The 12,847-nt window shown below is 34.9% G+C and overlaps 1 protein-coding gene across 2 annotated transcripts; it reads right to left on the reverse strand.

The window, feature by feature from the left end:
• Positions 1-315: 315 nt before the first annotated feature.
• Positions 316-8,655, reverse strand: LOC101746471 (uncharacterized). 2 transcript variants are annotated; one of them, XR_009975893.1, is made up of 4 exons: positions 8,398-8,655; positions 7,177-7,324; positions 2,375-7,074; positions 316-1,100 (listed from the first exon to the last, which is right to left on the reverse strand). XR_009975893.1 is itself a non-coding variant. In XM_004925381.5 (3 exons), exons 1-3 carry the CDS (start codon positions 2,544-2,546, stop codon positions 477-479), a joined length of 717 nt encoding a protein of 238 aa, XP_004925438.1. In that variant the 5' UTR covers positions 2,547-2,653; the 3' UTR covers positions 316-476. The 2 variants fall into 2 exon arrangements, 1 of the variants encoding a protein (XP_004925438.1); XM_004925381.5 differs by lacking the exons at positions 7,177-7,324; positions 8,398-8,655 and having other exon boundaries at positions 316-873; positions 953-1,100; positions 2,375-2,653.
• Positions 8,656-12,847: the final 4,192 nt, after the last annotated feature.

Below are 12,847 nucleotides of genomic sequence, written 5' to 3' on the forward strand. Positions count from 1 at the left end.
TGTGATGTGTGTGTTTGTGATGTGTGTTTGTGTGTGTTTTTGACTTAGATATGAAAACTCACGGTTCGGCAGTAAACAGTTAGGTACCAGAGTACATATATTACCTACTGATACCTGAACAATACCGCGGATTCATAAATGTTTATCGGATTAATTCATAAATGTTTATCGGTTTTATCTTTTCACTATTAACTTTTTCACACGAAATTTATTATAACAAATTAGTAAATTGTTATCTTAATATTTTACTGTGCTATCTCGCATCTATTACTAGTAATATTAAAAAATAATCACGTATTTAAAATAAAACTTAAATTTTTATAATAATTTTATTATTATTAATATACTGGAAGTTTATTTCGCCAGATACAGTCTTGTGGCCCAGTGTTTCTGAGCTACAACCAGCTTTCAAGCTGTCGAATGCAAGCCTCTGACGCTTCTTAACGTATTTTTATTAAATAAGGCACCAATTACCCTCAACACTCACTAAACGGATCGCTCACTTTTTCTTCAGTCACATGCTGTATAAGTTGAATCATGCCTAACTTAAAATTTAACTTCTGCGATCTTGTCATTCCCTTCATATAATCGCGGAAGCTCAGCAAGAACTGTGAATCCACATCTTGGTAGTTGTCTTCGTCGTCAGTTTTCTGTTTTGTAATATTTAAAATTTGATACGGTATTTCGTCATTTTCGTATTTTTGTTGAGCTTTATTCCTCCTCTCAGTAGTTCTGCATTTACGAAATGATTTAGTTTCCTCTTCTTCGTCATCCTCGTAACTGTCTTCAGTGTATGGTTTTAGTTCGATTTCAAAAGCTTCATTATCTTCGTCATTATCATCATGCGATTCTGATGGAAGGTTGCGTTCACGACTGGAAATATTTCGACGAATAAAAACATTAGAAAATGAAATAGAGAAGTACAATAAGTATTTAATTAAATTTATCTTACGATTTATTGTTTTTCAAGATGGGTAGTAAGAACTGTAGATCATCCCCGTATATGAATTTTTTTTTGGGCACCGGAGTGTTTTTATTTCTATTTAGGTACTTTCTGTAACCATCTCTTACATTGTTCCACTGTTTCTTTTTATATTCTCCTGTAAATAAAGAAATGATCACTGAATTCTTATTTCTCTTACAATATTTCTTGCAACTGGAAAGATTTTCAGTTGGATGACTTAATTTTAAGTCCAAATTAATCTTTATTTGTATATTGTTTTTATATTTATTGTATACATTATTGATATCATTACAAGTAAGTCTTAAAATAATCTATTTCGATTCTATTCCAAGACAATGCTAGGCCCTGGTGTTACCATGTGTATAACGATGACGAATACGAAGACGTAGGAGCTACTGATACGTAAAAAGTCTTTGGAAAAGTATACCATAATTGTAAGTAGCGATAACCTGTTTCCTAGGATAACAATAAAATAAATAAGGCATTTACGCTATTTGAATATTATACGTCATTGGCATATATACAAACTATAATTTATCGCGTAAATAAGGAATTGAAATATAATTATAAAACGAATGATAAAAAAATTGTAAAGCGTATATTTAACCAACAACTACGCAAAATTAAACTCAATGCGATGAACGCCGGTGTTTATACAAATGCATATTTTTTATTATTGTCATAGATGGCGATATGGCAAAAAAATGAGTGCCGTCACGAGAGGTCTGGCAGGTGTGAAACATCCGAATTATTTTGTACAAGTAATATGCATAAAAGAACAAATTACGACAGGAACTAATACGGTATAATGTAAAAATAACATCCCAGCAATCAATTTTACGTGCGTTTGTAGATACATATTTCACACCAAAATATTTTACTTTTTAAATCATCACTGTCAGAAAAAAAAAAAAAATTATTTTTATAGTAAAACACGGGTTATTTAGACTGTTGTAAACAAAACTGTATATTCTATAGGTATCCGAGCTCAGTGTGGCCAGAGAAATACAGTAACTCCAAACCAGTGGCAAGAGAATCGCACAGTCAGCTGCGAATGGCAACGCGTCGCCACGCATTCTTCATCGTCAAGTCATTCATGAACTTAGTATCAGTGTGATTAGAATACCGGCATAGCAAAGTTTCCGATAAGTGTGCATTATCTACTGAATTGTAACACTGACGCCTGACAGCCAATAAGGATGCTTCTTTGTGTGTAATCTACGGCAACGCTTAATCTATACCAACCAAAACAAATGTCACTGCATTCATTTCATTTTTAAATTATTTAATTTAATGAAAATGTAATGTAAATAAGTACTTTTATAAATTTACATATCTTATTACCATATTATGTTTATTATGACTAAAGGAATATTATTGATGAATGACTAAAATCGGCCAATTACTTACTAATTTGCTTTCTATCTTCCATGTTCAAATCATTCCAATGTGGAATGATTCTTTTGCATATATCTTCCCAGGCCAAGTCCCTTTGTGTTTTATTTTGATAATTACTACAACCGACGTTCCATAGACATGGATTTCTTTCCACCTCCGAAATTAATTCTTCTATTTCAGTCATTTTCACTATGATAACAGCGCGCGCTGCACGCGGGCGTCCGTTCGACACTGAATTTCTGACGGACGGGTTGCGCGGGGAGGCGGGACTTGCTCAAAATGTATGGGGAATGAGTCTTCCGACATTCTGACAGTATAACATTTGACATCCGGCTTACTTGTTAGTAGCATACTCGCATATCTAGAATATTCATTTTGTTACTATAATATTATTATGTTATTGTTGTGTGAGTTTGCGGCTTTGTTTATTTATTTATTTTCAACTAATTCCAATCGAATGAAGTGGTGTTTAAGACTTGTAAATATTTGATTATAATAAATTTTTTAACATTTTACTATAAATTAGTTGTATTTCAACAAAATTAACAGTAGTTAACAAATTGAGCAACTTTAGTATTGGTATGAGTATTGGAAATATTAATTTTTCATTTTGTCGTGGTTTATTATTTTTTTAATTTATCATTTTATTTTATTATGTATATAAAGCTTTGTATATCTTATACTTTTCATTTCGACGCTGTTATATTTCGTTGATAAAATATTTCTTCAGGTTACTCACTATCTTTACTCTTTAATTGGACTTTGTGGTAGTCAATCTTAATAGCTTATTAACTTAATAGCTACATAAATGAAGTGATGAAATAGTTTTGACAATACATTAAAGACATACCTTTGTTTATTGTGAAAAGCAGTTTCGATTTAACCAATACTTTCAAACAGAAACAAGTAATATGCTCGTATTTCACAATAAATCTACATTTAATCTACACCATAAATCTTTCTACAATAGCAACGTAGGATTGAATTTCCAGAATATTTTTCTTTATTATTCGTGTTAACGCGATTTTTCCATAAATTATTCTCGACCTTTATCCTACTAATGATATGAATTACTTCCTCTTAGAATAATGTTATGAAAGATGATTTTTGTTAAGCGTTTCTGTGTCATCCATAAGTTTGCAGACACAATCCGATGCTTCATTGTATCTTAGGTGTCATTAAAGGTCATATCGGAGACTCCGCGAGTGAAAAAATTACTTTGAAAACTGAACAAAGGCATAATTTAGAAAGAGGCGCGTGCGTGTGAGTTCAATTTGAATTTTATGCTTCAGATGTTACAAATAATACAACAAGATAATACAGTGTCTCTGCACATTCTAGAAAAATAAATAAAAAATAATGGGTTTATTTAAAGAATAATATTGAGAAGCAAATTGAGTTGTAATTGTAATTTTTATCGCAGTTACTTTCTGTTTGTCTGCTATTTTGTTCGCGCACATTCATCAGTGTGCTTAGTGCGAGATTCTTAACGTCCTCGATAGCGTAAAAGTAAACCCAATTTTGTATGCAGTTGGAACAGCGCCCCTAGCGGCAAACGTACGCGAACGATTCCATTCCATACAAATTAAATGACTAACTTCTACGCTATCGAGCACGTTAAAAAACTCGCACTAAGCACACCTGAGAACTAGTTAGCGGAATTTCATGTAGATTCACAGGTAGGAACAAATGAATATGGAGTGTTATCGAGCAACACTTCCGGCCTCACATAATAAATTATTTACGAACTTAGGAAATATATAGAACTTATTATTCTTATAATATAATTAGTAATTTCATAATCAAGTAAATAGTTCATTCATATTTCTTTATACTTATAATATTTTATTGGCGCCTTCCGCTTGACAGCTTCCGGCGCAATAAGCCTTAAAGTTATTTGTTACATAATTCGATATTATTAAATAATAATTGTACGTAAATAATCAGCAGAATAATTAAGATGAACAATGTTTAATATTACTCAGTTTGTATTAAAATAGGTCAAGATGATTGTATAAATACCGACGGTTAGCATATCTCTGTTGCATTCGTATTCTACCCACCGTAACGTGTACTAAAGAGAATATATTATTTCGTGTGGATGTAAATTGTCTCAATTGTCGCCGCCACCCTGAGGATCCGTTTATAGGAGCGATGATGAATTAAAATCGGAAGCTATCCTCATTTGAAGATTTGTTCTCTTACACGTTAGAAGCTATTTATCAAATAATATTGTTATATACGAAATTTTAATCAATTCTATGTATTTGTAGCTTTTTCACTCTCAAATCACTAAACATATATTTTTTTATTGCTTAAATGGGTGGACGAGCTCACAGCCCACCTGGTGTTAAGCGGTTACTGGAGCCCATAGACATCCACAACGCAAATGCGCCACCCACCTTGAGATATAAGTTCTAAGGTCTCAGTATAGTTGCAACGGCTGCCCCACCCTTCATACCGAAACGCATCACTGCTTTACGGCAGAAATAGGCAGGGCGGTGGTACCTACCCGCGCGGACTCACAAGAGGTCCTACCACTAGTAATTACGCAATTTTGACGCAATTCGGCATGTAAATAGTTTGAACCGAAGGAAATAATACAGGCTACTTCGCATTCTATTTCTGACTGCGAGTTTCCGGTCTATGCGATGTAAAGAGTAGTCTACACAGACAGAGTTGCGAGCGAAAATCTTATATTTAATAGTTAAATTAGTGTATGTGTATATTCAACCAAAAAAATTACAATCTCCATATAGATATAAAACTTAATCAATAAAATAATACGTTGGTATGTAAACGGTTTAAAAAATATTGAATTTGGATCGATTCATATTCGTAAGCTAAAAATTTTGTGTACACTTTATAATAAATGTATAAAATTTAGATTAGTACGAACAATCATTATTATTTCTTTTTCGAAATTCTTGGGTCGTTGTCGTCTGTGGCCGCTCCGACTTAAGGTAACCTTTCAATAAATACTTTTGCGTTTTTTGATTATTAATTTTTATGTTACAAATTTTTTAATCGAAGCACTTACCTAATCTCTTATTATATATGTCTTTTATGACGATGGAACAACATCGCAATGTACAGTGACGGGTTCCGTAGTAAAGATAACCATAATTTAAAGTGATTGATTAAATTGATGTATATGCAGATAGTAGGTTTTGTAGTAATTTGAATGAAAAAACTAAACTTGGTCTTATAAGTTTATTGGTATGATGCAGTGCAGGCAAATCGCGAAGTTGAGGTCAATAACCGGCAAGTGTAGAATGGAGAATGGAAGGATACACTTCGGGTCGCCGAGATAAATAAGTAAGTAAGATCAGTCATGAATCTTTAATCACAAGCATCTCTAAATTAATACGTGAAGCAAAAACTTTGTATCCCTTTTTACGAAAATTGCGGGGACGGAGGAGTATGAAATTTTCCACACTTATAGAGAATATAGAGAAGAAGTGCACAATGCTAATATTTTTTTAAATAATGCATAAAAGATAAATTAAATCAATAAAGAAAAGATTACACACACATCACTGACCATGTATTTGACGCACACACGCATGGATACTATTTATTGTCAAACTTTGGTTTTTGACGTCTGTTGTCAAATTAAGAATAGATTAAATATTGTTTGTCTTTGTTAATATTTTTATAGTGTAGTCTTGGCGAAATTTGTGATTATAGAAGTATAAAATACAATCATAATAGTGTACAAACTTACAATTCTAATTAATTATAGTCGAATTTCAACTACTGCGGGACCTCTAGTCTTAGTTATTGCATGTATACAAAACATACAACACTTAATGTCATTGACAACTCAGGCTCCCCACACCAAGCGCCTGTCAGTGTGAAAATCTCTGAATCCCAAATTGCCAACCCAAAGTGGACGTTATCAGCCTATACTAAAGTGCGATTTATAAAATTATCAAACCTGTACGCGTTACTGGCGGTAGGACGTCTTGTGAGTCCGCACGGGTAGGCGCCACCATCCTGCCTATTTCTGCCGTGAAGCAGTAATTCGGCTTGAAGGATGGAACGGCCGTTTTACTAAAAACTGAAACTTACAACTCATGTCTCAGTGGGTGGCGGCACTTACGTTGTTGATGTCTATGGGCTCCAGTTACCACCTATCTTCAAGATGAACGTGAGCTCGTCCATCCATTTTAGCAATAAAAGAATAAAAAAAGCATTAAATTGTTTTTATTAAATCCAAATTTAAACTGCGCGATATGATAGAGCCTTATATAGTGCTCTTAATTGCAGTTTTGGTAGAGTATTTGGTGTGTTTTTGCCTAATAAAGGATCGTTAGATGTCTCAACACTCACCGAAGGGGTCACTGACCCGATCTTCGGTTACGTGTTGTATTAATTGGATCATGCCTAATTTGAATTTCAGTTTCTGAGATCTCGACATCGCATTCATGTCGTCTCGGAAGCTCAGCAGGAATTGAGAATCCACATCTTGGTAGCTGACTTCATCGTCCGTATTCTGTTTTGTTATGTTTAGAATTTGATAAGGTATTTCGTCGGGCGTATATTTCTGTTGAGCTTTAGTCTGTCTTTCTGAAGTTGCGTATTTTCTGAACGGTTTCCTCTCGTCTTCGTCATCCTCGTCTTCCGTTTGTGGTCTCACTTCAATTTCAATAGTTTCGTTGTCTTCGTAACTATCTTCGTGTAATTCCGATGGCATGTTCCGTTCGCGACTGGAAACGTATCGAAAAATAATACATTCGGATATAAAAGAGAGACGAATAGTGTAGAAGAGAGAGATAAAAAATTCTAATAGTCGGCGAGTTTGAACTTACGATTTGCTGTTTTGTAAAACCGGTAACAAAAAATAAAGGTCATTCTCGTAAATGAATTTCTTCTTTGGCACGGGCGTATTTTTGTTTCTGTTCAAATATTTTCGGTAACCGTCTCTGACGTTATTCCATTGTTTCTTTTTATATTCCCCTGAAAATTACTAGTCGTTAAAGAATTCTGATTATTTTCTCTCTAACTTACAAGATGCCTAGTGTATAGTTACTTTCAACGCCCTCAATTCGATTTCTCAGAGGTGACGTGAGGGACGTTTTTTAGCGTTTGAAAACAAATAGTATACTCAAAACAGAATAATTTTTTTAAATCACTACCTAGTTCATCAAATTATTGAGTAGTCCACAGCTAAAATTGATACGTCCACAACTCAGCTATTATATTCAATTATAGAACATTCGGAAGGTATGCAGTATTTTTTAAAGTGAGGAGTTGTAGGTTGAACATGGAGAGGCTGGTGATTCGGCGCTCAGTAGGAGCAGCTGGAAGGGAGAAATGCGCTCCACACTAATTGAATTACTTTGTCTCCAGCCGGCCTCGGGTGAGTTCTGTGTCGTAGAGATGATCTTTTTCAAACGAGAAATACAATTCTTTTTTACTTTCCTCGTAGATGGGAGTACAGACACCTACATAAGAATTTAAAACAAGTATAATTGAATATGCAATTTTGAAAAGGGCACATGTTGCATATTTTATTAAATACGTTTTTTCATATACGTGTAGTTTTGAGGCTTACCTACACCCATTTTATAATAATTTCAGTAATTTTCAATTGCTAATTAACACAAAAATATATCTCAAAAGTTAATATTTAAAATTTTACACTTCTTTAGTTTTTTAATTTCCTGAACATTTTACATTTTGAGACATGTGCCCTTTTCGAAATTGCGTATTCAATTATAATCGGTATTGAAAGAAGGTACGCTTTCTGTACATAGTATGATACTCTATGATTGTTGGCTGTATGGTCTGTGTCCCTTGAACGAACCGGTGAACGAACAATAAAAAAACGTAATTTTATAAATGTCAAATACGTCCTTGTCAAACCTCAAAAGAGTATTGCTTTATCTGTGCTAGACGCCCTATTAAAAAAAATGTAAACATCTTTTATGTGTACGTTTACGAATCTACTTAGTTAACTATTTTCTGATCATTAGAGTCACATGAACGTGTACGGTATGTGAAAAAAGTAAAATCGACTAATCACTTACTAATTTGCTTTTTATCTTCCATGTTCAAATCATTCCAATGTGGGATGATTCTTTTGCATATCTCTTCCCGGGCCAAGTCCCTTTGCGTTTTATTTTGATAATTACTACAACCGACGTTCCATAGACATGGATTTTTCTCCACCTCCGAAATCAAGTCTTCTATTTCTGTCATTTTCAATGTTAACAATGCACGCGCTGCAGACGGGCGTACGCTCGATACTGAGTTTCTGACGGCGTGCGCGGGGCGGGGTCGACAGTACAAAATGTATGAGGAAAGGGAGCGCGTCTTCCGTTCCGACGACGTTTTAGCTTCGGACACAATGCTTTAACGTCCGGCCGGTTTGCACGAATATTTTAAATAGAGAAGTTCAAATTCCATTCTTGTCTGCAGTTGCATTCCGGCTTAAGTTTTAGATATTTTTTTCTTAGTTGTTATTTCTATGAGAACATTTTATAGGTACGAAGGAGCGTTTGCAGTGTATCAGAATATATCTCTAAATGTTTTGCATGACTAGAGTCGTCTATTATCAAAGGTGGCAATCTGTGCATTTGGACAAAAATTTTTTATTGATATGTCAATACAGATTGATTTGAATATAATCGTCTCCTTCAAAGAATACGGTTCAAAACCTGAATTAAATAAAGGTTAATAGTTAACCTGTTATTTATCTAAGATGTCGTTCCGAAGAGTTTTGTGACTGCCGATGGAATACAAAGTCAATAATTCGTTTTTCTGATTTACCAATCATTGTCCAAAAGTCAGATTGCCGCCTTTGATAATAGTCGACTCAGTCTAAACACCAATGTTTTTAATTATTTTCGCATTCCTGTTTACTATTCTATAAAGATGATTTTAATGTTACTTTTTAGACTTCCATAACCATGGCATAATAGTCTTTAATGATATCCTTAAATTCGTGTGTCCCAGCCATTGTACCTATTCGGTGACTTGGAAATTTCTAGATGTTCGTAAAGCAACGCACAAATTATAAATAACAAGAGGAGTAGGTACGTAACGACATCCGACTTTTCAAATTATCTAAAGTTTGATCACGGTATGTAGCATACATACATTTTGCCGGAGGCCTGTGGGTGAAATTACACTAAAATGAAAGGCGGTACGATTATTATAAGAATGCTGTGTGTGTGTCCGTGATTTCACTTTTTTCTTGCTTCGTATTCTAGAGTTCAGGGTTCGGAACTAAATTGAATGGATTGTGAGTAATTTGACGGGATCACGTCATCTCGTCAGCTCAGCTCATCCATACTCGTTGGGAGACGTTATCCTCATTCTAATTGCGTTTCAAGACACAAACAAAATCTTCTACACGATGTTTCGAAAAAATGCAATTAGTGTTTTTAAAAAAATTCTCAGTGTTTTTTTATATATACCTAAGCTGATAACTTTAGAGGGTTATGCCAGCGTAACCTAACAAGTAGGTGAGCTCATGGGGACGTTGCTAAAAATAGCCCTAGCAAGAATAATGCTTCGCAGAATCTACCACCGGATCGGAAACGCGACCCACTGAGAAAATCCGGCGAGAAACTCAGTGGGCTAAGAGGCTTGGCTAAGCATCTGGCATTTTAGATGATCAAGTGTAGCGGTGACCACCCAGCATTAGGTGGGTCGTATGCTCTTCTACCTTTGAAGGAAATACAAATAGGACATGATAACTCATCGCTCACTCAAGGTTAATTGGTAGTAGCCCATAGATTCCAGCCCATAGATACCATTCCATTGCTAACGTACAGCTCTTGACATTAAGACATTACCTACTTAAAAATGCTAGCTTTATTTAATGGAATGATATATTCTGTAATTTTTCTATTTTTTACTGGAGTGCGGGCTCTGTGTGGGCACATAAAATAAAATATAACAGTAATGAATAACGTTAAATAGAGACAACAGATTAAATTACAACTAATTACTTTTACGAAAATTAATTACTTAGCAAATAAGGTACGCTAGCTGCACGGCACTTTAAAAGTTAGTTCAATATTAATTAATTCTGATGAAAACACACACGAACTTGATTGCGAAATGGATTTTGTTGGTTTTATACTTTGCGATTTCAATACGATATTGAATCGATTGCGATAATCGTATTCTAGGCTAGACCCGTAGTTCACCGCGCCCTACAAGTGAGCATTTGGTTGGAATTATCTGCGTAACAAATTTGCATTACAAAGAACGCTCATGGTAGGTTAATTCACCTCAATATTGTTCGGTTTCCATTGCTCACTCATTGCAGACTTCTCAGCTATTATCCGTCTTAGACTCGGCCATGTTTGCTCCCCTGTTTTTCTTGCCAAAATTAGAGTCCGAGGCCGTTCTCTTTGTAAGTGTGGATTAGATGAGGGTACCCTGGATAAATTTTTCTTCGACTGCCCCGATATCGTGTCCCCTCTTTATGATATCCATCCAAAAGACATCCCCGGCCTATTAATTCTCTATCAACTGTTTTTTTTATTACTTAAATGAGTGGATGACCTCATAGCCCATCTGGTGTTAAATGGTTACTGGAGCTCATAGACATCTACAACGTAAATGCGCCACCCACCTTGAGATATAAGTTCTAAGGTTTCAAGTATAGTTACAACGGCTGCCCCACCCTTCAAACCGAAACGCATTATAGCTTCACGACAGATATAGGGAGGGCGGTGGTAACTACCCGTGCAGACTCACAAGACCTCCTAATGAAACAAATCAAATCGCGTACTTATACATAAATTTCAAAAGATTTTGTTCACCCAATTTCGCAATAAAATCTTTTAGTCTCAAGTCGAACTTTTACTATGACTTCAAATAAGCATCAATGGCACATTTCTCTCATAGAAAACACAGACGTTCGGTTTCATATTTTCTGTGGTAAACTCGTAACAGTAAATGCAGTAAAATCGTAACTTGTAAATGGAAGTTTTATTTAGCGGTTAGCTACAGTTCGTGATAGCTTCGAGTTGCAAGTAACATACTCCGCCACTCATCTTCTAATTATGGGATAAGTCATCAACTGAAAGCGTTTTATTGATAGAAATTTATTCGTCTTTTTTAAACTCTTACTTTACTCTTATTTTACTTACTCTTTTAATATATTGATGATTGAACTAAATTCTGTCATAATATTTGTCAAACCGTAATAAAGAAATGCTACTGAACTTCAAAGGTACAAATTGTAATTGTAACCGATCTAAAATATTAGTGCTGAATTAGTAAACGCTAAAATTTTAAAATGAAAATTATTATTTATTTAAATGAAAAAACATATAACAATAGAAAATAATAGAGAAATTAAGTAATATGTAAGGCAATGCTTGTTTCCTTAAGAAATATCTTCCAGTAGACTCGTGAACTTCAGAGTATTAAAATAATATTTAAAAGCGATATTATATACATATTAAGCTTGTACCACACTAAATCGTGAGCTATGTGATGTATGCGTCGATTACGAAATACGTATTTAATTTTTGGCGTTACAAGGGGAAATAATATGACACTAATTGTGGTATGAAACTTAGGGAGTATGATTTAGTTTGTTTAGCAGCATTTTAGTGTTAAAAATCAGCAATTTAGCCCTTATGAATGGTCAAGGTGCGGGTGAATTTTTGTAAGAATAAATCATAAATTCTGTTAGAATAACAAGAAATCAAATATTATAGGCCATAATAAAAATTGCAAGATATTCTTTGTAAAAAAATAAAAAGCCCATAACTTTACTGGCGATATTGAGACTTCAATTCTGAGGGTTAGTGTTAATGGCTTATCTATTTCTACCGCGATTTCGTTTATTTAAGTCTAAAGGATATTACCGCAGCATCCTAATAACAAAGCTTTTACGCAAAGCCGCCGTCACCCAAAAAATGTCGGATCCCCCGGGTTCACTTTCGGTGCTTTTAAGGCACCGGTCACCATCCTCGTCGATCCCGTCAATTACGACGAAGAGTTCGACGAGCGAACTAACCCATAGACACAACTCACTGAGTTTCTCGCCGAATCTACTTAGTTGGCCTCGATTCCCATCCGTTGGTAGATTCTCCGAAGCACTGCTTTTGTTTGGGCTAGTTTTACTAAATTCTCTCAGGTTGAGTCCGTGAGCTCACCTACCCGTGCGGATGTAGCTGGAATAGCCTCTTAGGGTACCAGCGAATAGGCAGGGAAAAAAAAACACGTGTGGCACTCGGGGACTGCCGCGGTAAAGCTATTGCATAGCATTTCTTATGCAATTATAATTAGACAATAATAATTCAATATTAAAACAATAATAATAAAATAAGACGACGCTATATTTATAAACATTAACGAAAGCAAAACATAACTCATAAGCTAGACCGCGCGGGAGAGAGATGACAGACTTTTCATGATGCGTATGCAGTGCGACGTCACGTCACGCGCTTTTCACAAACACTACACAAGCGCAACGTGTGAATGTGTTGAACGCGAGCTACATGGTAG

This window comes from Bombyx mori, chromosome 21 (genome assembly GCF_030269925.1).
Source record: "Bombyx mori chromosome 21, ASM3026992v2".
Classification (NCBI taxonomy): Eukaryota; Metazoa; Arthropoda; class Insecta; order Lepidoptera; family Bombycidae; genus Bombyx; species Bombyx mori.

Excerpts from the sequence above, each read along its gene's own strand:
- LOC101746471 (XM_004925381.5), bottom strand. The coding sequence starts at position 2,546 with ATGACTGAAATAGAAGAATTAATTTCGGAGGTGGAAAGAAATCCATGT. Across the intron at positions 1,101-2,374 it reads GGAAGATAGAAAGCAAATTA|GAGAATATAAAAAGAAACAG; the intron begins GTAAGTAATTGG and ends CTTTATTTACAG. Across the intron at positions 874-952 it reads ATCTTGAAAAACAATAAATC|TCGTGAACGCAACCTTCCAT; the intron begins GTAAGATAAATT and ends AAATATTTCCAG.